The sequence below is a fragment of the Primulina huaijiensis genome, chromosome 12, assembly GCF_012295235.1.
Source record: "Primulina huaijiensis isolate GDHJ02 chromosome 12, ASM1229523v2, whole genome shotgun sequence".
NCBI classification, from domain to species: Eukaryota; Viridiplantae; Streptophyta; class Magnoliopsida; order Lamiales; family Gesneriaceae; genus Primulina; species Primulina huaijiensis.
The window spans coordinates 3345841-3370003 of NC_133317.1; the positions used below are offsets into that span (position 1 = coordinate 3345841).

Genomic DNA, 24163 nt, shown 5'->3' on the forward strand with positions numbered 1-24163 from the left:
ATACATTTGTACGTAAAAATTTGTATGGTAATTGTTTTTTTCAATATTATAACGAGTTTCCGTTGCATTATTTTATAATAATATAGTAATTTGATATTTTTTAAAAATAGATAAAAATTTAATTAAAGATAATAATTATATTTTTTTCATTATATTGTCCATAATTTGAAAATATTTTTATTAAATAAAAAATTTTCAACCAATGAATATAATCTTAGCTAAAATTATAATTTTTGAAATATTCAAAAAGGTGATTAAAGTGGAAAATTTTAAATTAAACCAAATATAGCTTTACGAAATTTTGCTTGTCTAAGCTTTTTACATACAAGATTTATTTTATAGTTTTTTAGATAAAATATTTTCATTTTGTGAAATACATAGATATGTGCTTGTGCATGCCTATTTATTTATTAAGTATGTTTTTTATGAGACGATCTCACGGATCTTTATTCGTAAGATAATTTAGTCCTGCTTATATTTACAATAAAAAATAATATTTTGATATAACAAATGATTCTTAAAATAAGTTAATCTTGCTTATATTTACAATAAAAATAATATTTTTACATAAAAAATGATAAATTTTCATATGTGATCCAAATAGAATATTTATATAAGAAAATACACTCATAAGATCATTTTACAAAAAATTTTATGTCATTTTTTTTATCATGTAGTTTATCAAGAATCAATTTTAATTCATCTATCCGCAAGTATCCTACTTTCTAACCAAAAATTTCCAGATTAAGATATTTTTTTAGGAATGAGCAAAATAGACTGTCAGAACATAACCAAGAAACATATTAATGATAATATACTTCGAATATAGAAGGAAACACCATCTCGTTTTGAAATAACAATAATAAGATTTCAACTTATAAGGTAATTATTATCTTGTCGTCACGAGAAAAAATTTCCGAGTCAATATAAAATGTACATTCATTCAACCATATAAATAAATCTACAATGTATCCCTATCTCCTGCAGGCTGAAGATAGATCCCACCATCCTCTTCTTTTCATGCCCACACAACATAAATGTGTTCTGGCTTCAAATCTTAACACTCCCGGCGTGATATTCCGCCCACCTAAGGATTTTTCCTGCCAGAAGTCAACAAGTTCGGGGATTCGGTGAGCTAGGATGTTGGATTTTGTCGTTATTATGGCTATTCTAAAATGTACATGCAGCTAATAATTAACGTGATAGGCCAAAGAAGCTGTTACTACCGATGGCGCCCGAGTAACTCCTCGTTTAGCCTACTGAATACCAGGCTAACAGGTATACAAGCAACACCTGTGTGTACAGATTCGGTTTTTATCAGCCCATCCACACGGCAGTCACTGCTGCAGCCACTTCGCATATCGTTACGATTTTTCGGCTCCGAGGCGATAGAAGACAATGTTCTTATCTTCTGACTAGTAGATGGGCTAATTTTCTTTGGTGAAAATTTGGAGAACATCCTCTCAGTAGAATTGTTGGAAAAGATTGGTATGGACACATTTGCTTTCTGACCTTGACTGGAGCCAAATGGAAGCTTTTTATCTTGAAACACCGATCGAGCTTGATGCTTACAATCATTTTCAATTGATGAGTACAAATGTGGGCGTGGAACACGAGAATTTGCTGTCCTGCGACCAGTCCTCCATGAGGGGGGAAGCCTGCTAGGACTCTCGAATAATTCGGGTAAAATCTTATCAGCTGTAGCAAGAAGGTTTTCTGATGAACCACTCTCAAGCGCTTCAATTTGGATGAGATGACCAATTATAGCATGTCCATTTAGCATACTAAGTATTGAAATCATAGGAACGTCCCGTCGGTAGTTGCTGGCCTGAACTTCTAAATCCACATCTACCAACATGATCCTACCACCAAACTGATACCTATCAGCAAACACAGTGTCCGTGTACTCACAACTATCCTCCCAGAATCCTCTTTTGGCAGAGTAACGATTCAATGTCAACACATCTGAATCTATGATATTGTGATTAGAACGACTAAGACCTGTTGATCTATATTTTGCTGCATGGGTCCTATAACTTTTCTGGCTTGAATCAGCCTTGGTACCACCATTGGTCCAATTGGAACTTATTCCATTTGTATATTGTCTGAATACATCTGAATCAGTTCTGTCAAGTGACCGCTTTCCAAGACCACGGTTATTTCTTTTCCTTTTCAACTGCCATTTGGAAACACCTGATTTAGTTGGTGCAAATTCATTTGGATTGGACAAGTCATCTGGAAATGTCAATTCATCAGGGTCATCACTGTTTATGCTTTCATGCCCTTCATTGGCTTCAATTCTCGGATATTTAGGTCGCAATTCTATAGAGGCAGAACCATCTGTATAACCACGCAAAAAATGAGGCTATGAAACCACACTATGTTTTTACCAGTCATAAGAATATGAAAAATCAATCGTCCATGGACGATAGGAACAGCAACCGCCAAGAATCAACTAAGAGATCGGATAAAACAGTAATTCTGAAAACAATGGCCAAGTCAATTATCATCTCGCAAATAAATCATCCTTCTCATGTGTGCATTTCATTAAAAAAACATGGATAAGTTGTTCCATTAACATGGGAAAATGTGCTAGTTTCATGAAAGGATTCATCATGCTAACCAGAAAGTGCAGTCAAATCATCATCTGAATCTGATTCCATAGAATCTGTCTCAGAGCAATCTGTTTCTGTGTCCTCTGTAGACCCAGAAATATGCTCTTCACCCAAATCCGAATAAGGGAAGTCTTTTTCTTCGAGCCTGGAAACTGGCATTTCTGCCAGCGAGGATTGCAATCGGCCATCATTCAAATAATCTCCCGAAGCATTCATCAGGTAAGCACATCTGCTCTTCTTTGCACGAAATGAAAATCCCGACAGCTCCTCTCCTGACAGAGATAGAAACAGAAGTACAGAACCATCTTTAGGGTGAGATTCAAAAAACAGGTAGTTTAGCAGTACAAGAGGCTATCATGTCTCTTGGTTAGAAAAATCTCAGTCAACCCCTCAAATGAATTTTCTCCTTTTCTCCTTTAAGCTTTTGGTGCTGGACATAGTTTATCATTTTAAATTAAGATTTAAGGGCATCAAATAAAAAGCCAAAGAACAAGGTAATAAGTAAAAAAGTTGAGAAAAAAATTAAAGCTGTTGAAGTAGAAAGCTTACTAATTGGTGCAGTGCGGAGACCAAAGTCCTGTAATCCTCGTGTTCGAGGCAGCACACTGGCACTATCATCATCTCCACTCAATTGACCTTCATCTCTAGCAATCACTTCGTACAGACAGACCTCCGCATTCTTCTCAACGGGAGACAAACCAAGTCTATCAGATATTAGACCTGATCTGGATTCAATTTTATTTCTGCTTTCATTTCCCAAATATTCTGAAGATATTGCAGCATCTGGTGACGATTTGCTCCTATGATTAGAAGAATTTTCCAATTTCCCGTATTTATTCTCCAATAATTGCCTCTCTAGTTCAAGAGCATGTAGTATTGCATCTTCCCGGCGAGCATATTTCTCTCTTTTCTTTGGAGGCATACCCTGAGAGGCTTCAGCCCTTTCTATACAGTCATTAAACTCACCACATCGGAATGCCTTTACTCGTTTTGACTTCTCCAAATTATACCAGTCCCTGTACATACAGCGAAAATATTCATAAACAAAGTAAATTGGGAAAAATAACAAAAAAATGACATTCATTTTGAAGTCAAACTGCCCAACTATCTGAAGGACTTGAAAGTTTCAGAGGAAGCATTTAAAACAAAGAAATCAAATGCCACATAAACCAATGCGTGTAAAACAGCTTGTATTAAGGAGAAACATTTGCTTCCATTATATTGAATAAGCGCGGCCAAATTACATTCAACAAACAAATTATATATTCAGTTCACCATACAGATTTGATAGAGATACTCCAGGGGAACAGGAACTTCACTGCTGCACTTAAACATTTGGACACATGAAACTTTGGTCCGGTTTAAATCATTTTTAACCCTTATGAAAATCACTTTTAACCCAAATGCTTGTCCACGTGGTTCATGAATGCCGATGACCTTCACAACATGGGTCATAAACTAATAACCATTTGAACTTTGGAGAGAGTATTTGGATTTCTTTCTATAGAATTGTATAGCATCAATGAGAATTTATAAACTATTTTCAGTTGTATTTAAAGCCTTATAAACACCATGGAGAGACACCATTATAAACCAATTTGAACCATCCACACCCAGATGTGAAACAGTGACTTCACAATCATCACTCAATCAGAACGTGATGTGCTTATAATGGCCTAAGTCTTAACACATCAAAGCACCAGCACTGGGACTCTAGAAATCAAGCAGAAGCCCCGAAGCTCTCACATATATAGCAATTTGTTCCACAGGCTTTAAATTTCTCTTCATGTGTAGCACTTTGTCCTACGTAACACTTACTGCAGGTGCTTAATAAGATTTAAAATATTTCATCAAAGCAAAAATGACAATGTATTCCATTAACATCTACCAATAAGCTAGGATGACCAAAATTTTCATGGTAATGATTATAAAAATAGATACTGAAGACATATCAGTCAAAGACATTAGTGAAATTAAAGCCATGCTTTAAAGCTAGGTTGCAGCTGAGTAACATCAATGACAAATAATTCTACCTTTGATGAGCCTGTGTATTTGAGCTCACTGCAGCAAAAAAGTAAACCATTCACAAAAAATGTTACCCCGTAGGTATCACGAAAAGTAAAGAGGCAGCAAGCTCACTGCAGCAAAAAAGTAAATCATTCACAAAAAATGTTACCCCACAGGTATCACGAAAAGTAAAGAGGCGGTAATCAACACAAACCATTACCAAACACATCAACTAAAATGACATGCATAGAAGCACACCACCACAAATTTTCACATAAGTCTTCACTGGAATGAAATTTTTAAGATCATGTGTAAACTCACACGCTAGCATCTTCCCTCCCAAGAAGCTTCACAGGTGTTCCAGATCGCGGAGATGTTATATGAGACAAAGACAGCTCTTCCTGACCAAGTATTTTTCCAGGCCACCAAGACCCATTGCGCCTTCGAACCCACACTATACTCCCCACACAGCCATCAGCCACTTCCCCAGATTCTGAACTACCCATCTCTCTACTTCTCCTTTATATAAATATATGCTATAAGTCTTGAGGTAAAAAAAAAAAAAAGGCACATAAACAAGCGTATAGACAAAAAAAAAAAAAGATCTATCCCTCTCACCCTCTACACGCCCAAATCGATTTACGCAGTTCACTCTCTCATCTTTCTATCTCACCAACAAAATTAGCACTGACTCCTCGAGACAGATTTATTTCACCTTATTACCACTTCCAATGAAATATTTAAAAGGAATCACGGGTAGTACCAAAGAGAGACACGCTTTGCTTTTATGATCGACGGAACAGAAGTATTGTACCGACTCAAATCGGTAAGCCACCCACAATGAACATAGGGAAACAGAAATTTTCTTACGGACGACGAAGAGAGAGCGTTGCAACGATCTGAATATTGTAATTGAGAAAAAGGGGTAGGGTTAGGGTTTCCTTCAAAATGTTGGGGAACTTCACAATTAGGGCATGGGCATTCAAATGAAATCACGGAGACTGATTGGCGGTTTGACCCAGGAAAACAGTGGATTTTGATATGTTCGTTATGGGTATTATGCGGTGCGGGCTTTGGGATTCAAGCCTTGAACGAAGTAGCTCAGTCTGGTGCACCACCTTCGTGGGTGGGTTGGGTTAACAGGGCCGCCAGAATGAAACCCATAAAAATGGGTAAATTTTATAATAACCCCTTCTATATATGAAATTGCGCTAAGACCCGAACATAAATATATTTAATTTTAATTTAACCCCTTCTATATATGAAATTGCGGATGAGACCCGAACATAAATATGTTTTTTAAAACCTTATATAAATTAGATGAAGCAAAATAAAAACGTTCAACTACGGTTCATTCATAAAATATTTGAATAACTATTACACGTTTACATCTCCCATTAGTCGAAAACATTTCTTGATTCCATTCACTTCAACAATTTTTTAAAAGAAGAAAAAATAGTGGTTCGTCTAGCTAGACAAAGAGATTGGGTTATAACGATCTTCTTTCGACTACGTTTTTTGAAGCTGTTAGTCCAAAACTTAAACAACAAGAGAATCTCTTCCGTCGTTATCAACTTTGGACAGATAAATGTTTTATGCACAAGTAAGACAAGTTAAATACATGGGTCAAAGCTGACAAATCAGTAGCAAGATATCTAAGAATAACAGTAGTAAGTAATTGACATGTTTCCACTCAGAACCGGAAGTCCCAATTTAAGTGCACTGTATTATCATTAAGGAACATCTTCGAGAGAACCCTGATCTTCTATTTCCTTCGAGAAATTTGTCTAGGCACCTACTTTGGGCTCAGTTACACTGCTCTCGGATGGCAATAAAATCTCAGTCTCCTTATAAATTCAATGTGCAGCAAGACCATGTTCAGAATATTCATGCATCTTCCAAATTAAGAAATCATCATCAAGCATCAACAAATTTGAATAGTAACTGCCTCTGAGAGTTCTTGTGAAAAATTTAAATAGTCGTATACCTGAGTTCGAATTTGAATTTCCAAAGGAGAGCTGTCTGGACCTTGTACTGAAGTGTTCAATGACTAAGAATGGGGAACCACATTAAGAGTTCATGTATCCTTGTAGGTTGCTTGAATTTTCAAAAAATGCACACGTTTCTTCCTATCCAGGATGATATCAAATGGTAGAACAGCTTGCAAAAGAACATGCAGATTAAGAACAAAAAAAGGATAAGAAGATCTATATAGAGAGATTGAAATTATGCACGAGGACAAAAACAAAGACTATCTCAAGTATACAGGGACCAAAATTATGCCAACATCTACACAGAATAATTGGTGGATACCTTCAAACAGTTAGGAAAAAGCCAAAAAGTACAGTATACATATTCACTGATAATCACATCTAAACACATAGGTAAGATGTCTAACATTCAGATGACTGGATGTTCAACACAATTATGCATATTCATCAAAAAGAAATCAATGCATGCCGCTCTAGGTTCACATCAAGATACATTCAAGACTGTTACCTTCGTGCATGTATTTTCCTCTTCCCAGTCTCCAGGTTTTCCACATTCAGGAAATTGTATTACAGTGCTGGACTTTGCAGATATTTTTCTTTGGTTTCCTGCCTTGCTGGAACTCCGCATTGAAGCCACGTCAGCTCGTAGTTGGCAAAATATTTTGGGCTGCACGTTTAGGCAAGTACAAATGGGTGATGTTTCCTAATATCGATGTCATGTTTTTCTAATTTTATAAAAAAAACACATTTAAAAAATAATAATTAGCAATAAACCTGAAGGACAGAGAAGCAAAGGTCTTCGAGTTCAGCTTTTAGAGCCCACAAACCTAATCTGGAAGTAAGTGAGCACCATATAGCTAATGTCTCCTGTGCAACAGCTTGAGCTTTGGTTGGAGGAAGAGCATATCTGGGAAAAACCATAACCACGCCCTGAGTGACGAATATCTTATTACAAGAAAACAGTTGAAAGGCTAATATGAGTCCTTCTACCGAAACAAAGAATGTGAAACTATAGAGCAAAAAAAGACTGACCAAACGTAAGTAGTAATAACGTATGAATTCCGGAGACATACTTTCCTGGATGCAAGCTCCAAGCAAGGGTTTCTCATCAATCTTTCGAGGGAGATCCCTGGAAAGAAATAGTTGTAAACAGTTCGATCCCTTGCAAGCAGGGGATTTGGGCAAAAAGACTCGGGATGAGCTCCTTAGCGCTTACTCCATCGGCAGTAGATGACCTTTCTAAGGCACCTGGCTTCCTCCAGACTTTCCGTACAGCGCTTAGAAGGGAAGGGCCCATGCAACCTTCAAAGGAAGGAAAGAGATCCCAGGTGCAGTGCATATTCACTCTGAATCGGATCTTGCACTTTCAGACCGGTCCTTTTAGGGCTTAGTTAGTCTAGTCTTTGAGCTAGATCCAATGACGGAGGTTCGTGATCTTCTATCTATAAGATAGACAAAAGTGGAATGCTACTTACTAAGGGCAGGGCTAAGTGAACTTGGGCTATTTTCACTGGTTTCATTTCCGAACAGAACAACCCCCCCTTTCAAGGGGCAAAATCAAGGCTAGAGTGCTTTCTCGAAGGGTTCGATCCAGGTATGATCTTGCCAAAAGGGAAGTTTACCAAACTCTTGTGGAATCACTCCCGGCTAAGCTAGACTCGATGCTTAGTAGAGAGCAAAGTTTTCTACCCGCAGCGGGTAAAGTTCGACTAGGTCTTAGTTGAGCACAATGATCGATTTTAGGCACTTGCGGTCTTCTACGTGCCTACTGATATAATCTGTGGCGGATATATAAAAAGAAAACATAGGAAGCATAATATAGGTACAATGTTCTCATGAAGCCGATCAGCGAGCTTTGTGAGAACTTCTCGTGGATCATTAACCATTCCCAGCAGCATCACTCGTAAATTATTTGCCTAAGGGACATATTACTAGGCAATTAGGCATGAATATTCAATTCAACAAAGATACATAACAAACAACCGTTAACAGTAATTTCATCAATTTTATCGTATTTGAAAGTCAATATGTAAAAGTAAGCGAATGAGCTTTAGGCATGAATATTCAATTCAACAAAGATACATAACAAACAACCGTTAACACTAATTCCATCAATTTCATCTTATTTAAAAGTATGTAAAGGTAAGCGAATGAGCTTTGATTCCTATGAGTAATGAGCTTTGATTCCTCTAGATCAAAAAAGATAAGCAGACAACTTATATAGTTATAAATATATATTTGAGATAATTTTTTTTTAAAATTATACATTTTTTATTTTATAAATGTCTATTAACAAATAATAATTTTTTTATTTTTAAAAATACTGATTGACCCGTAATGGAATCGACTGCAGGGCTTACAATCTGGTTAAAGTTAAAAGTCGGAATTTTGCGTCCCGAACCTAACATGACGGGTTCGAACCGAACCTGAATCGGCCGTGACCAGGTCTACCAACATCAAATTCTATATGTCAATGACTCAATTCAATCATTTACCTTCTACACTTCTGTATTTTTTAATTTAATTTAATTTAATTTAATTTAATTTTATAAACCAGGCGCTGAGCGCGTCCATTAAAATTCTCAACCAGAAGCTCACCATGGTGTGCTGAAAAATGGAAGTCCCAGCTCTAAGCTCTCCTTTCCTTTGTCCATCCCCACATTTCATATTATATACACATAATAAACTCCCAAATAAACCCCTCGGCAAATCTTCATCCAAACCCAAATTTCTCTGCTGCCTCAAACCTGACCCATGGACCCTCAGCGATGGCAATCCCTATTCCAAGAACCTCAACAAGCCAAAACCCAAGTGGAAAAACCCCAAGAACCCACTTCCCGACGACAACGCACGGCGTATTATCAAGGCCAAGGCGCAATATCTCAGCGTACTGAGGAGGAACCAGGGCTCACACGTCCAGACACCTAGGTGGATTAAACGCACCCCCGAGCAAATGGTGCAGTATCTGGAGGACGATAGGAGTGGACATCTTTACGGCCGCCATGTGGTGGCGGCAATTAAGCGCGTTAGGAGTCTTTCGCAGATGTCTGAAGGGGCGTATGATATGAGGGAGGTGATGGGGTCGTTTGTTGCGAAGCTTAGTTTCAGGGAGATGTGCGTGGTGTTGAAGGAACAGAAGAGCTGGCGCCAAGTCAGAGATTTTTTTGGTTGGATGAAATTGCAGGTTGCTTTCTCTTTGTTTCTTTTCCATATATTTTTTTGTTTCGAAGCATGGGTAGTGTGTCCGACTGAATCAACACCGCATTAGTAAAATAATTATTATAATTTGTAGTGGAGGTACATCTGATGCAAAAGTCATTGTATGTTATTGACTGGGAAACAGTGTTTTTATTTCATGCATGTAAGAGCTGGGGAGGAGCAAAGTAGGATGCTATTTATTTCTTGTTGCCCCCTTCTTCATTTATTTTGTTCTCAAGTAAATTTCTGCCCTCTATACTTTATATGGACATAAGACTATTGGATTTTGGTAATTTGTAAGCAACAAAAGGACTGCTACATGTCAAACACAGACATTTATGTTCATTTGCGACAATTTTTTTAAGAGACATGTGGCTCCGACGCTGATTTCATTGCAATAGGGCTGCCCTTGTTTCTAGGATTCCTTGCTGGATAGTCTTTTTACTTAAAAACGATCTTTCTTGAATGATTCTGCTATTAATTTGGTGTAATGTTAGATTATGCTCTGACAGTTGAGCTACCGGCCTAGTGTTATAGTCTACACTCTTGTTCTGCGTGCATATGGACAAGTCGGGAAAATTCAGCTTGCTGAACAGACTTTCTTGGAAATGCTCGAAGCAGGGTGTGAACCTGATGAGGTTGCTTGTGGGACAATGTTGTGTTCATATGCCAGATGGGGTCGCCACAAGACTATGCTCTCTTTTTATTCTGCCGTGCAAGAAAGAGGGATAATGCTTTCAACTGCTGTTTTCAATTTCATGCTATCATCTCTGCAGAAGAAATCACGTCACAGTGATGTATTATTTGTCTGGAGGCAGATGAAGGACAAAAGGGTGGCCCCAAATCAATTTACTTACACAGTGGTCATTAGCTCCCTTGCGAAGCAGAATATATCCAATGAAACTTTTGAGGCTTTTAAAGAGATGAAGAAATTGGGTTTTGTTCCGGAAGAGTCGACCTATAGCCTTTTGATTACTTTGAGTTCAAAATGCGGTGACAAAGATGAAGTATTTCATCTTTATGAAGACATGAGATCCAAAGGAATAATTCCCAGCAATTTCACATGTGCTTCGCTACTGGCAATGTATTACAGATATGGAGATTATAGGAAAGCCTGTTCACTTTTCACTGAAATGGAGAAGTATGGCATTATTGCAGATGAAGTCATATTTGGTTTAATGATTCGTATATATGGTAAATTGGGGCTGTACGAGGAGGCTCAAAAGACTTTTGAAGAAATAGATAGATCTAGCCAGCTTAGTGATGGAAAGACTTTTGCAACAATGGCACAAGTCCATCTCAGGTTTGGAAATTTTGAGAAAGCTATAGATGTAATGGAACAGATGAGAACTAAAAACATCTCATACTCAAGATTTTCATATATCGTACTGTTGCAATGCTACATCATCAAAGGCGATCTTGCATCCGCAGAAGTTACATATCAGTCTCTATTGAAGACTGGACCCCCTGATGCCACTTCTTGTGACGATATGCTCAATTTTTATATGAAACTTGGCTTAGCTGAGAAGGCAAAAGACTTGGTTGCTCAGATAAGGAAAGGGAAAATTCAATTCAATGAGGAGCTTTTCAAAACAGTCATGAAGGTTTACTGCAAGGGGGGCATGCTAAGAGAAGTGGAACAGTTGACAGCAGAGTTGAAACTAACTAAAACACTTGAAGATTCCACTTTTTTCCAGACATTTGTTATGGCAACCAATGAACAACTTAGCAAACTGGAAGAAATTGATCATTTTTTTGAGCCTGCTGATCAATCTGGTGCTATGCCCATCGAGCTACTTGTAATGCTTTGTTTGGAAGCTCAAGATCGCACACGAATGAACGAAATTCTCAAATTGTTGCTTAAAACCAAAATTGGGGAGTCGGCTGGCAACCATGTTATTAGCAAATTTTCTAGAGAAGGCAAGGATTTCCTTATATTCTTTGATTTGATAATTTTTCATATTCTGGTCTAACTTTTCAACAAAATCTTCATCTTGGATGTCATAAGGATTGAGTTGAATATCTATTGCAGGTGACTTGTTGAAGGCCGAATATCTTTATGAGCTAATGACAAAACTTGGTTGCGGATTAGAGGTTACCGCGGTAGGATCTATGATTAGCCTTTATGGAAAGCAAAAAAAGCTTAGAAAAGCTCAGGAAGTCTATTCAGCAGTGTCAGGTTCTGGTACGACTGAAAAGGAAACCGTATATAATTCATTGATCAATGCCTATATCACCTGTAATAGAGAGGAGGAAGCATACTTCTTTTACAAAGAACAAACTGAGAAAGGACACAATTTGGACCCAGTTTCAATCAGCATACTCGTGAAAGCGTTGACAAATAACAGTAAGAAATGTTCATTTCAGGTTTATTCTTGATTTTGGATCATTTAAAATTGGAAAATTTTAGGTTTTACATTATCCTTTTCCACCACCTTTAGCTAATGCAGAAACAATAGCTGAACAAAAGGCCTCGTGCCATGGGGAGGTTTCAGGTTCTTCATTAGGTCGATGACGATGGATCCACCTCGAAAATCTACTCTTTCTAACTTTTGAGTTATGCGAGTTTCTGTATTTATGCTTTTCTATATTCTAACCAATATTTTTAGCCTTTTACCTACCTGTGATTAGATTCCGAAAAATTCACACCAGGGAAGGAATCAAATATTTTATTAATTGAACACCGTCACTGAACTCACCCCATTATTATGACGCAAGTCATTTTGCCAACCTCAAAGCCATGATTATTATCTCGTGGTTATTATGAAATTAAGCTTGGATGCCTTATAAGGTGAATTGTAGAAGTTCCTCAAATTTCTCCTACTGTCTAGTATGGCTCATGTTTCTCAGTTAAACATCTATGGCTCATGTGTTGGTTAAGTGAAAATTGATTTCTGACTATGACATTTGATGTATTACGTGAACATTTTTCATGATTATTCACAGGTAAGCATACTCATGCTGAGGATGTCATTCATAATAGCTTTTGTGACCATTTGGAGCTTGACACAGTGGCCTACAACACTTTTATCAAGGCCATGTTAGAAGCAGGTAAAATTGGTTCAGACATTAATCTTATGGCTATAAAATCAGTTGACTTAACATCTAAGGAAACATATTGACATGTTAGTGGGGCAGGTAAATTACGGTTTGCTGTCAGCATTTATGAGCGGATGCTTTCCTTGAACATTTCTCCTTCAATCCAGACATATAACACAATGATCAGGCAAGAAATTAAACATTGATTCTAGTAGCTCCATCCAAATTTTCTTTCAATTGTGAATAGATTGTATAGTTATGAATTTTATGAGCGAATTTTGTTGATGCAGTGTGTATGGACGATTCCGAAACCTGGATAAAGTAGTGGAGATGTTTAACATGGCTCAAAACACAGGCATACCATTGGATGAGAAGACGTATACCAATTTGATTTGTCATTATGGCAAAGCTGGTACAACATTGGCTCTCCAATATTATGCATTTTATTTACCTTGAACTGATGTGCAGATTTTTTGTCTAATGTCCATCTATGGATGATTAGAGTGTGCTTTATAAGGGGTTTCGGATTACAAGGATGAATTTTGGGTTGGGCTTTGATATGCAAACAAATTGGCCAAGTCCAATATATATATATATATATATACAAATAATTCTCACCAATCAAATAAGGAGGTAAGCAGAAAAATGAAATGAGTTAAAGCAACACTCTTTCAAACAAATACCCATGGTTTTTCTAATATGAGCTCTCGGTTATATGTATGCTTCAGTGTGCATTTATATATTCCAGTGTGAACCGCTATTTTGCAGGCAAAGTTGTGGAAGCATCGGCTTTATTCAGTAAAATGCTGGAGGAAGGAATAAAACCTGGGCAGGTGGGTACATGGAGACAGCTTGATACATGTTGCTATTGATATTTACAAAATTTATACAAATTATGCTATCTGAAAAAGTAGGCATATGTTAAGCGAGTGAGACATTTGTCATGCATGAATGCTGTGCCATAGGCGATAATAATTTATTTGGGCTTCCAGATGTGCTACAACATAATTATCAATGTAAATGCTGCCAAAGGACTTCATCATGAAGCAGAACAGCTTTTCCAAAGCATGAAGACTAATGGCAATTCACCTGATTCACGGACCTACCTTGCTCTTATTCGAGCATACACCGAGGGATTGAAATATTCAGAAGCAGAACAAGTTATTATGTCCATGCAGAATGAAGGAATTTACCCATCTTGTGCTCATTTCAACCTCTTACTCCGGGCTTTCGCTAAATCAGGGTTAATGGGGGAAGCTGAAAGAATATATCAAAATCTTTTTCATGCCGGGTTACATCCCGAACTTGAGTGCAAAAGGATACTGCTTCGAGGTTATGTGGAATTCGGGAATGTGGAAGACGGAATCATCTTCTTTGAAAGAGAGTGCTGTTCTGAGAAACCAGACAGGTTTATTTCAAGTGCTGCGGTGCATCTTTACAAGTCTGCAAACATGGAATCACGGGCTCAAGAGCTTCTGAATTCTATGGACAGTTTCGGCGTTCCATTCTTGAAAGATCTGGAAGTGGGTTCAAAGGCAAAATCCCCTGTCGTGTAAGCATCAAATTATTATATACTTCAGAGCACTGCAATGGGGTTGCAGCACACACTGCATTTACAGGAGACAAGAATCTGTTCGTTTCCCGATTTATTTTAGAAATATTGGAATACCAATAGGAGTTGATCAATTAGTTCACCATTAATTGTTTATACGAGTAGAAACAATACTATGTCATGTGTTGCATTTAAAAAATTTAATTTGAAAAATAATAATCAAGATAATGTCTTCAAAACACAAAGATTTACCAGTACCAATGTGTTTCTTGGGGTGTACTGTCAGCAACATGCTGTCGTTGTATTAATTACTAAGATTACCCTTAAACTCATGTTTTATGTAATATAAAATTTTAGTCGATTTCCAGTACTCATATGGAGACTAGAGTAGTTCTTTTGATTATTTATTATTCACTAATATAATTAGCATGTATGAAGAAATCGGCATTATTTTTCTTTATCTATGAATGATAGTGTTAGTAAAAATTGTGTATTTGTTTTTTTTTTTTTTTTAAATCGTCTTTTCACCTTCTGTAATCAATATATTTTTACTTTTCATCCAAATTTTAATGACAAAAACTTGTGTGAGACGGTCTCACGGGTTTTATTTTGTGAGACAGATCTTTTATTTGGGTCATCCATGAAAAAGTATTATTTTTTATGTTAAGAGTATTATTTTTTATTGTGAATATCGGTAAAGTTGACCCGTCTCACAAATAAAGATTCGTGAGACCGTCTCACAAGAGGCCTATTCTATTTTAATTGGGGTAAACAAAAAAAAACATCAACCAATTTAGGATAATAATTTGATTTTTTTTTTATTTCGTCGAAACTTAAAATAGTATTAGGGGTTACAATTCTTTAATATTTTTCAGGAATTTTTTTGGTTACATATTTATTTTGGCCCGTTAAATCAGTTATTCTAGTTGTTTGAAGTTATTTTTATGCAATAATCTACTTAGAAAAATTGTGCAATTATCGGGTAACTAATGGCTTTGGTCCAACTAATGGGCCTTCATTTGACGAACCTTAACAACCCAATCGTTAGGTGTCCACCTCAACTCATCTAACAGGGAGTCCGATTCAGGCGAGGAGGTCCTACGGGTTGGCATATGGACCTCGAACCTCAACTCATCTAAGACAAGGAGTGGGCACGCGAGCCGGAGCTAAGAATATGACTCTACCAAAACTAGAATTTAAATTCTATAATTTTTTAATATTTTAAATTGATCTACCCGATTAATATCAAATTAATCCAAAATTTACATATAATTTTTTTAAAAAAAACTAGGCCACCCGAGCTATAGTCAACATATTGCATTCTCTGCACACATACTTTGCTTTATCGCCAATGTCCGATATATGATTTGAGTATTGAAGGAGATATGTCTTTTATTCTAAAGTTTATGTTGTGATTTCAGGTATATGAGTAGTAGGTTTTTTGGATTTTTAAATGATTATAACTTTTGATCTAAAATATATTTATAAAAATAACTTTAAAATTTTATATTATGATATAAATTGTATACCAACATTATTTAATACGACTTTTTTTTAATATATACTGTTTGTTTATATAATATAATTAATCTCGAATAAACTCAAGTTATATCTGATGGAAAGGAGGGTGTCTTGTGTGAGACCGTCTCACGGATCTTAATCTGTGAGACGGGTCAATCCTACCCATATTCACAATAAAAAGTAATACTTTTTCATGTATGACCCAAATAAGAGATCCGTCTCAAAAATACTCCCAGTGAAACCATCTCCTTTGTCGAAGGAAGAGCGATGGAAAATGGGTGCGTTCTTATTTTTCCTCTTCTTTCTTCCTTTTCCCCCTTCTAAATTAGTATCGGAAGTACAGTAGAAGAGAAATAGTCGATCGCAGCCCATCCCAAGTCTTACAGTACGAAGATTCAGAGCCTGAACCAGCTCACCGAGAAGAATCGAATAAAATGGAATTACGAAACTAAAAAGCGACCGATTCCCATCTTACATGTGCACTTTGATCATATATAACCCCAAGTAGTAATCTGTTAATGTTTTCTTTTCCACGGAGGAAAGGAAACAATCTTCCCTTTTGGGTCGTCTATCGTTTCTTTAGTGTCAATTACTGGTTGTATGAGGCCAGATATGTGCTTCAATCGACGCGATTGAGTTAAAGGTACAGGTTTGATTATTACTGTCTACTTTTTATTATTGCCGTATAGAAATGAAAATCCCATTTCGGTTTCTTCCTTGAATTGCTATTAATTTGGAATGCTTAGTTTCTCAAGATTCTTGTTTTTGTCTGATATTTATGTGGGTGGTTTTGATTTACTTATTTTCTTGTGTGATTGATGACAAAATTGAATTATAAATTGTAATGGTTATGGATTTCTCGGTCCTGTAAATTTACGTGAATTTGTTTGGATTTTATTGATACCGTTACGAAAGATTGATTCTTTCAACCGTGGTGGACGATTTTATGCCAAAGGATACTTCTTTTAGTAGTTTTTTGCTCGGTCCATGATCTTAAACTGTATGTCTGGTCTAAGGCGATTTGGCTTCCTTTTCAATTAAGTCCTTGTTCAGGAGTCTTGGTATCTGTAAGAAAGGTTGCTTCTATAATGTGATGTAAACATTATCTTATGAAAATCTTGTTTTCAGGAGGAAAAAAAACGGAGCTTTTTCAAATGATATGGTTAGGAGTATACTGATCTCGGTTTCACTTTTAGTGGCGTTGCTGACTTTAATCAATCCTCAATCAATTTTCTGTTTGGCTCGGTTATTGTTGGATGTGAAGTAAATTATTTGGGGCCGAGACTGGATATTTTGATCATTAACTTATTTTTCGGTAACAAGAAAAAAGCCAGTGTACTCGAGTCATGGCATTCAATAGTATGACTATTCTTATTCCTAATACCCAACTTAAATCGTATGAAACTACATAGGTATCCAAATGTGAGTGCAATGCTAGGTTATCCCTATGGTAATTGACATACACGCCCTTGGATGACCTTACTACATCAGACTGTAAGCATAAATTTATTCTTTATTAAATAATTTTTTTGGGTGCATGGGGGTGGGGTGGGCGCTGACTACTGCCAATTCTTTGTTCCTCATAGTAATTAGTAAGAATGCTTTTAAGTTTTTTTTTTTGAAAAAAATGCTTTTTCAACAGATAAATATACCTTGGAAGTTAAATAAGGTATTCCTAATAGTTGCGATGACTGAGTTCATTGTTGGTCTCAGTTTAGTAGATCTGTAGATCATATCACATCCACAGACTCACAGTCACACAATTGGGTGAAATTGTTCAATCTCAAAGAAGATATTTACAATTCTTTATGTGGGATTATATTCTTGTTTTCGAATCAATGTATGTAGCATTTACATTGCATGGGTCATATTGTTTATGGAGGTCGCCCATGGCTTCTTTTCAAGCAATAATAACTCCTTGAATGAACCCCTACTTTTTAATGTTGATCAATGAGTATATGGAACACACTGGGTTATCAAACCATTGTTTGAGTAGCTTTCACTGCTATATCTTCTCTATCTCTCTGTTTTTTTGTTTGTTTAAATGTTTGCAATTACTCCGAGTAAAGAATATACAGATGACAATGCATCTTTCCTAGGCCTTCCGAGGCTGAATGGCTAGCATGGATAATGTTGCATAAAAGGATGAAGTTATTTTTGAAATACGTCAAATATTTACTGGGGATTGATTCAACATTCTTCAATGGTAAATCTCAAAGTGCCCTGCCATCCAAGTATATCTTTTAGGCCAATACAACCACCTGATTTATCAGTTCTGGAAAGAATTCACGGAGATCTGTTTCCAATAAGGTTGGAATGTCCCCCTTACTTTCATGCTCGTAAGTTTATGATGTGGCTTAAATTTTTTGTTTAAAATTATGCTATGATTCATTAGGTATGAGTCTGAGTTTTTCCACAATGTTGTCAATGGCCGTGATATTGTGTCCTGGGGAGCTGTTGACCAAAGCCAGAACAATCCACAGAACGACGAACTTATTGGATTTGTGACTGCAAGAGTTGTTTTGGCGAAAGAGAGTGAGGTGAGTCTCGATGGACTTAGCAGTCATCTGCTGTTAAATCTGCGACAGAATCAGAATTGTTGTGTATGTGTGGGTAGGTTGGTTGGGAATTAGAATAAAATAATTTAATTTGAGCAAAATAATATGAATTTGTGAGTATAATAAATACTTAAGATATACAAGTTTGTAGAAAAATTTAGGATGGAGAGCAACTGCACCTACCTGCTCACCTATGGCTTCACCACCGGTTTAAATACAGGTCCTGATTTAGTTGGGTTTTATCACTGCGAAGACCTTGTCTTTGCTCGTGAGCATTACTGGCTATTGGTGTGTGTCTCATTCAAGAATTCACTCTCTCTATAATGGAACTCCTAATGTTATTGTGTTTTTTTCTGTTCTCTTATCAACCTGACTTTATTCCTGCCAGATAGAGGATTTACTCAGCTTTGACTCGCCAAACTCTGACCAAACACTGGTATACATCTTAACACTAGGAGTCTTAGAGTCCTATAGAAACCTGGGAATAGGCAAGTTTCTTCTTTTCTTTCTTTATGTCCTCTTTTTGGCTATTAACTTCATCCGATGTGTTGAAGAAACAGTTTTTTAACTGGGTATTTTCTGATCCTGGATTTTCAGCCAGTTCACTGATACACGAGGTTGTGAAGTTCGCCTCTAATATTTCAACTTGTCGTGGTGTTTATCTTCATGTGATCTCATACAATATTCCAGCCATACATCTGTACAAGAAAATGTCCTTTCAGTGCTTACGGAGATTATACAATTTTTATTATATCAATGGGCAGCATTATGATTCATATTTATTCGTCTACTATGTGAATGGAGGTCGATCCCCTTGCTCACCTCTGTAAGTGAACTTTTCGTCAAAAGAGCAAATTTGTTATGCGATTGAACTAAAGATGTTTTAACTGATGAGTTTACTTCACTATCCGCAGAGAACTTGTCTCGCTATTTGTTTCTTATATAAAGGGAGGCTTTAAATATATTGCTGCAAAGCTGTGGAAAAATGAAGAGAGGAAGAAATTCAAATGGCCCAAATTAAAAGAGTCTAGTTGCCTTCTTCCCACGGTACAAACCAAGAGAATTGTTACGTCCGACGGCGCACTATCCGTGCCAGCATGTGTAATCTCTTAATGCTGATTCGCTTGGCTTAGTATATGAAGTCGTGGTTCAGGCTTAAGAATCTTAGCTAGTATTTGCCTTAAATTCTTGTCAAACCATCAACTTTATGAACAATCTCTGTACTACTACTATTTACTAAAGAGTTGTCAATGCCATATAGTTATTACCAAAACTGGTGTTTACTGCTATTTATGCTTTGTTTCTTGCTGTACGCGTTTGGGTTGCACTTGCTATTGAAACGGGCTTAATTCAAACCAGGCCGTACCCGAATACATTATGTTTTATTGGGCCACCTTAATTATGTAACCTATTCACAGCCTGTAGGTCGACCTGTATTGAAAATGACCTGTGTTTATTTATGTTGTTAGAGTTTGCTTTGGTTTGTGGGGATACGTTTGATCTGGATTTTGCTGTCCAAGTGGGTAGATGAGATCTTATCTACGTGGACATTAACCTCACTTCATTTCAACGGGTAAGATCTTGTCACAAATACAATTCCAAAAAAAAAAAGTAGATCCTATATATGTATGAGCAAATTTTGGTCATCCATCCTATCATGGAGGTAATGTCCACATGAGTGGGATGAAATAAAACGTCCAAAGTGATACATCTTCTTTCGGGGGCATTTACTGCAGCCATCATTCCCCATATTTTAAATTACTCCCTCTTCTATGTCAATTATACAAACTTTTTTTTTATTATCTCAAATATATAATTCAATTTTATATTTAGCACCATTTTTTAACTTGTTATTGGAAATAATATAATTAACTATTTTTTATGAATTAAATAGAGTAAAAATAGAAAATATTTTTCAGTGTAAAAAGAAACCCACATATAGTTCAACGCTACCCTCAAGACAATGTCTTAAGAAGGAATCCAATTGCAGCTACATATGATCTTTCATGTGAGGGAGGTTATACATTCGACAAACAAGAAAAATTAGATATGGTCCATGCAGTATCAACACTTAGGATCAAATAAATCGTTATTAATTAAATCGAAACAATCTGAAAGTTGGAATTAAGTAAATTCAAGTAATAACGTTGAAAATAAAAATAAGTTTCCATTTCACCTAAATAATTCCTAAATTCAATTGATGATAAATACAACACTCCCGAAGGGACTTTCTTAATCTATAGTATAGATTAGATGGGTTGATGCTAATTTATTTTGCGGTTGGAATTGAAAAATTGACTCAAACTGAACTCTTAATTAATACCTACAATCAGTCCTGCTCACAATTATGTTATCTCCCACCATTAAGTAAAGTACTGATAATGGCATCTCTGAAAAGCTTTTCTTGCATATTATATGTCAATATATGTATTTCCTACGACTGATTGTTTGAATTTCAACTTGTATATCATTTAGAGAAAATGGTATTCAATATCGATGGAAAACTGGATATCAGTTAGTCGAATATGTATATGGAGAGGATTAAGTCAAGCTATGACTTTTTCTTAACTCAAAACCACAAATGTGGCAAATTAAGACCAGAGGGGATGTTTCCCACCAAACTTCTCCTTCAAAAAGTAGTCATTTCTTTATTATTTCAACCAACTTTTTACTTCTCTCCAACTATTTATTTCCAGCGTTGATTCAAGATTGTGGCATTATATGAATAATAATAATAATAATCAAATCGAAAAGTTCGATATATGCATGCACATGCATTTGATGCAACTTGTTCTTAATTACGTTTTTCTTTTACTACAGTTTTCAAACTAGATTGGTTGGTTGGTTGCTTGGTTGTGAAACTCATGGGCTTTTTATACCCACACAATGTCTGCTTGAATTCTAGAAGAAACAAAACACACAGCCTGTCGGTCGTCGTTTTGTGTTTGATCTAGATTTTGCTGTGTTAGCCTATATTTTAATTTATTTCGAATTATGGCTCTTTATATAAGTCCCTAATGAACAAATTAGAAGTTGGAATTTACGTGAACTTGAATAATATATGAAATTTCTTTTAAGTTTTTATTTCACCTAAGATATTTGATAAGGGTATTCCGTAAATTTTGCTGACTCGACTCGACTCGACTCGACTCGCGAATGATGATGAAATGATATGAACTTTTCTCGAGATATAGATAGTATGTGAGATAGTTGAATTCAAATAAAAAAAAGTTAGTGTCAAATTAGAGATTTAATTATAATAAAAATAAGGATAATTATAGATGGTTAGGGAAGCTAACCACCAGCTTCCCAACTATCTACTATTAACTCCCCCGCACTCTTTGAATGCCAAGAAAGCATCCAACTCGCGCACAACTACCAGTCCGGTGCTTCCCCTCCCTATAAATATATATGCGCATCTACTCGACTCTTTCAAATCCTCCAATTCCCCTTTTCTACCTGTTTTTTTCATGATTTAGATTAGATTAGATTGGATACCCATTTCGGAGTTTTTTCATACACGTGTACGCAGCTGGGGGGTAATGGCACCTGCGGCTGTTTTTTGGGATGAATCGTCGATGGGGACGGTGTGCGTAATGGACGCGTCGGGGCAGTTGGGCTCCGCCCTGGTGCACCGCCTGTTGCAGAGAGGGTATACGGTTCACGCTGCGGTGCACAACCACGGGGGTATGTGCTTCCATGTGTTTGGTGTTAAGTGTGTGTGTTGATATTTGGTTTAGAATCTGCGAGTTTCTTCTAATTAAGTGGATTTTTGAATAAATATCGTAGAGTATGAGTAGAAATTTGTTCGCCTATGTACAGTTTTCGTTTTTTTTCTTTTTTCCTTCCGGTTCTTCGATTTCTTGGTTGTGTCCAGGCAATTACGAAGTCTTACATTAATAAATTGTTGACTTTTGTTGTCGTAAATTATACGAATGATGTGATACTGATTTCAGATGAGTGGTATGAGGAGAGGCAATGGAGTAAATATGGTGAAAAGTTGAGGGTATTCCATTCAGATCCGTTGGATTATGGTAGCATTATGCAGGCGCTGAAGGGATGTTGTGCCTTGTTTTACTCCTTCGAGCCTCCCTCCGATCACCCAACTAATGACGTACGTGAACACTTCTTTTTCCAATTGGAGATCACAAATATTGAATTCACTTGATTAACATAGGGTGTCGAGTATACACACAATACAGGAATATATGGGTGAATTGGAAGTAAGAGCAGCACACAATGTCCTGGAAGCTTGTGCACAGACACACACTATAGACAAGGTTGTTTTTACCTCCTCTGCGGCAGCTGTCATCTGGAGGGACAGCCAACACTACAATAATAACGGCATCGAGGACGATGATGTTCGTGTTGACGAAAGAAATTGGAGTGACATCAACTTTTGTAAAAAATTTAAGGTACTCAAAAACAAAATCCCATCTTGTATGTATTAGCAACTGAATTTTGAAGTGAAAAAAGAATGCTATATAACATCCGATTTACATGGATCGTTCATAAAGAGCCTCATCCACCACACAATGCCCCCTAAATTCTATAGATATTTTCTTAGTAACATTTAATTTAATTGTAGAATCTGTTCTTCCGAATAATATGAAAGTACCTAAAGCAACAGCTGAATATTGAACTAAGGTAGAAGTGATGAAGTGAGAATTGTCAAGCAGGGACCGGAACTTAACATTAGAAGATTCTTAAAACTTAGGGGAGGCAAAAACACTTTTTTATCCCATGTTCAACACATGGCAAAATACATATTGGAAGGGTTAACAGGGAAGAGGGGGCGACTGCTCCTGCTGGCCACGTACTGTAAAGTAATACTAGCGGAGTTGATTGATCACTAAGACACCTGATTATAAAATCTTGTATTGTATGTTTTACACAGTTATGGCATGGAGTATGGAAGACGGTAGCGGAGAAGACAGCATGGGCATTGGCGAAGGACAGAGGGGTGAACATGGTGTCTATAAATGGAGGCCTGTTAATGCGTCCTGATTTGAGTATAAAAGATCCCTACTTATTGGGGGCAGCGGAGATGTTTAAAAATGGTGTGTTTGTGACTGTGGACTTGCCGTTCTTGGTAGACGCTCATATCTGTGTTTTCGAGGATCCTTGTTCTTACGGCAGATACCTCTGCTTTAACCGAATCATTAATTCGAGTAAAGACATCGTTAAGCTTGCAACAATGCTCTTACCACCAACTTCTGATGATGATGCTTCAGGGTTGGAAGAAGATAAGAAGAGCTGCAGTGTGTACCAGCAGAGGATAAGCAATCACAAATTGAATAAGCTGATGCTACGTTTTGATGGTAACTATAATGCTGCTGCTGCACCTGTATACTCGCAACAATAATCAGATAACACGATCCCGTGATTCATTGTTGTAAAATTATTATGCTTGGTATACATACAAATCCTAGATATTGATAACATTGTATAACCAGATGCAATGCTTAGACAAAATCAAATGTAGTTTGTCATTGCTTTCAACCCAATACTCCAAAATGGAAATGTCGTCCGTCACTCGTCCCCGGGTACAGACTGTTTGAATTGAATAGTGTAGAATGTTAATTTTTTATGTCAACTCTTCCCCGTGATGTCATCGGTTCAATGTAAAGCAATAAGTATTAGTCTATTTTCAAAAATTAAGTAAAAACCATTAGTACTTTT

The 24163-nt window shown here is 36.6% G+C and overlaps 4 protein-coding genes across 9 annotated transcripts; 3 read left to right on the plus strand and 1 right to left on the minus strand.

Annotated features, from left to right (window-relative positions):
• Positions 1-846: 846 nt before the first annotated feature.
• On the minus strand, positions 847-5775 carry LOC140989760 (uncharacterized). 2 transcript variants are annotated; one of them, XM_073459146.1, is made up of 5 exons: positions 4944-5089; positions 4649-4753; positions 3165-3631; positions 2624-2887; positions 847-2340 (listed from the first exon to the last, which is right to left on the minus strand). In XM_073459146.1, the coding sequence occupies exons 2-5, from the start codon at positions 4696-4698 to the stop codon at positions 1223-1225; spliced, it is 1899 nt and encodes a 632-aa protein (XP_073315247.1). In that variant the 5' UTR covers positions 4699-4753; positions 4944-5089; the 3' UTR covers positions 847-1222. The 2 variants fall into 2 exon arrangements, with proteins under 2 accessions (XP_073315247.1, XP_073315246.1); XM_073459145.1 differs by lacking the exon at positions 4649-4753 and having other exon boundaries at positions 4944-5775.
• A 3353-nt stretch (positions 5776-9128) lies between these two features.
• On the plus strand, positions 9129-14763 carry LOC140989653 (pentatricopeptide repeat-containing protein At5g27270). Of its 2 annotated transcripts, none has more exons than XM_073458962.1 (8): positions 9129-9797; positions 10324-11731; positions 11844-12167; positions 12758-12862; positions 12950-13037; positions 13141-13262; positions 13619-13683; positions 13843-14763. In XM_073458962.1, the coding sequence occupies exons 1-8, from the start codon at positions 9228-9230 to the stop codon at positions 14404-14406; spliced, it is 3246 nt and encodes a 1081-aa protein (XP_073315063.1). In that variant the 5' UTR covers positions 9129-9227; the 3' UTR covers positions 14407-14763. The 2 variants fall into 2 exon arrangements, with proteins under 2 accessions (XP_073315063.1, XP_073315064.1); XM_073458963.1 differs by having other exon boundaries at positions 9130-9797; positions 11844-12158.
• A 1430-nt stretch (positions 14764-16193) lies between these two features.
• Positions 16194-19874, plus strand: LOC140990549 (histone acetyltransferase MCC1). 4 transcript variants are annotated; one of them, XM_073460285.1, is made up of 8 exons: positions 16194-16566; positions 17052-17238; positions 17336-17417; positions 18023-18233; positions 18319-18463; positions 18870-18973; positions 19083-19307; positions 19396-19874. In XM_073460285.1, exons 4-8 carry the CDS (start codon positions 18127-18129, stop codon positions 19592-19594), a joined length of 780 nt encoding a protein of 259 aa, XP_073316386.1. In that variant the 5' UTR covers positions 16194-16566; positions 17052-17238; positions 17336-17417; positions 18023-18126; the 3' UTR covers positions 19595-19874. The 4 variants fall into 4 exon arrangements, with proteins under 4 accessions (XP_073316386.1, XP_073316384.1, XP_073316385.1 ...); XM_073460283.1 differs by lacking the exon at positions 17052-17238; XM_073460284.1 differs by lacking the exons at positions 17052-17238; positions 17336-17417 and having other exon boundaries at positions 17993-18233.
• Positions 19875-21855: 1981 nt separating this feature from the next.
• On the plus strand, positions 21856-24142 carry LOC140989552 (phenylacetaldehyde reductase). The gene is made up of 4 exons (XM_073458792.1): positions 21856-22168; positions 22438-22595; positions 22684-22896; positions 23379-24142. The coding sequence occupies exons 1-4, from the start codon at positions 22024-22026 to the stop codon at positions 23844-23846; spliced, it is 984 nt and encodes a 327-aa protein (XP_073314893.1). The 5' UTR covers positions 21856-22023; the 3' UTR covers positions 23847-24142.
• The last annotated feature ends 21 nt before the right edge of the window (positions 24143-24163 follow it).

Coding starts and splice junctions, on each gene's coding strand:
- LOC140989760 (XM_073459145.1), bottom strand. CDS start 5,128: ATGGGTAGTTCAGAATCTGGGGAAGTGGCTGATGGCTGTGTGGGGAGT. Junction 2,888..3,164: donor TCTCCGCACTGCACCAATTA/GTAAGCTTTCTA, acceptor TATCTCTGTCAG/GAGAGGAGCTGTCGGGATTT. Junction 2,341..2,623: donor TGATTTGACTGCACTTTCTG/GTTAGCATGATG, acceptor GTGGTTATACAG/ATGGTTCTGCCTCTATAGAA.
- LOC140989653 (XM_073458962.1), top strand. CDS start 9,228: ATGGAAGTCCCAGCTCTAAGCTCTCCTTTCCTTTGTCCATCCCCACAT. Junction 9,798..10,323: donor TTGGTTGGATGAAATTGCAG/GTTGCTTTCTCT, acceptor ATGCTCTGACAG/TTGAGCTACCGGCCTAGTGT. Junction 13,038..13,140: donor ACATATAACACAATGATCAG/GCAAGAAATTAA, acceptor TTGTTGATGCAG/TGTGTATGGACGATTCCGAA.
- LOC140990549 (XM_073460285.1), top strand. CDS start 18,127: ATGGTAAATCTCAAAGTGCCCTGCCATCCAAGTATATCTTTTAGGCCA. Junction 18,234..18,318: donor GGAGATCTGTTTCCAATAAG/GTTGGAATGTCC, acceptor ATGATTCATTAG/GTATGAGTCTGAGTTTTTCC. Junction 18,464..18,869: donor TTTTGGCGAAAGAGAGTGAG/GTGAGTCTCGAT, acceptor TATTCCTGCCAG/ATAGAGGATTTACTCAGCTT.
- LOC140989552 (XM_073458792.1), top strand. CDS start 22,024: ATGGCACCTGCGGCTGTTTTTTGGGATGAATCGTCGATGGGGACGGTG. Junction 22,596..22,683: donor CCGATCACCCAACTAATGAC/GTACGTGAACAC, acceptor CACACAATACAG/GAATATATGGGTGAATTGGA. Junction 22,897..23,378: donor ACTTTTGTAAAAAATTTAAG/GTACTCAAAAAC, acceptor TGTTTTACACAG/TTATGGCATGGAGTATGGAA.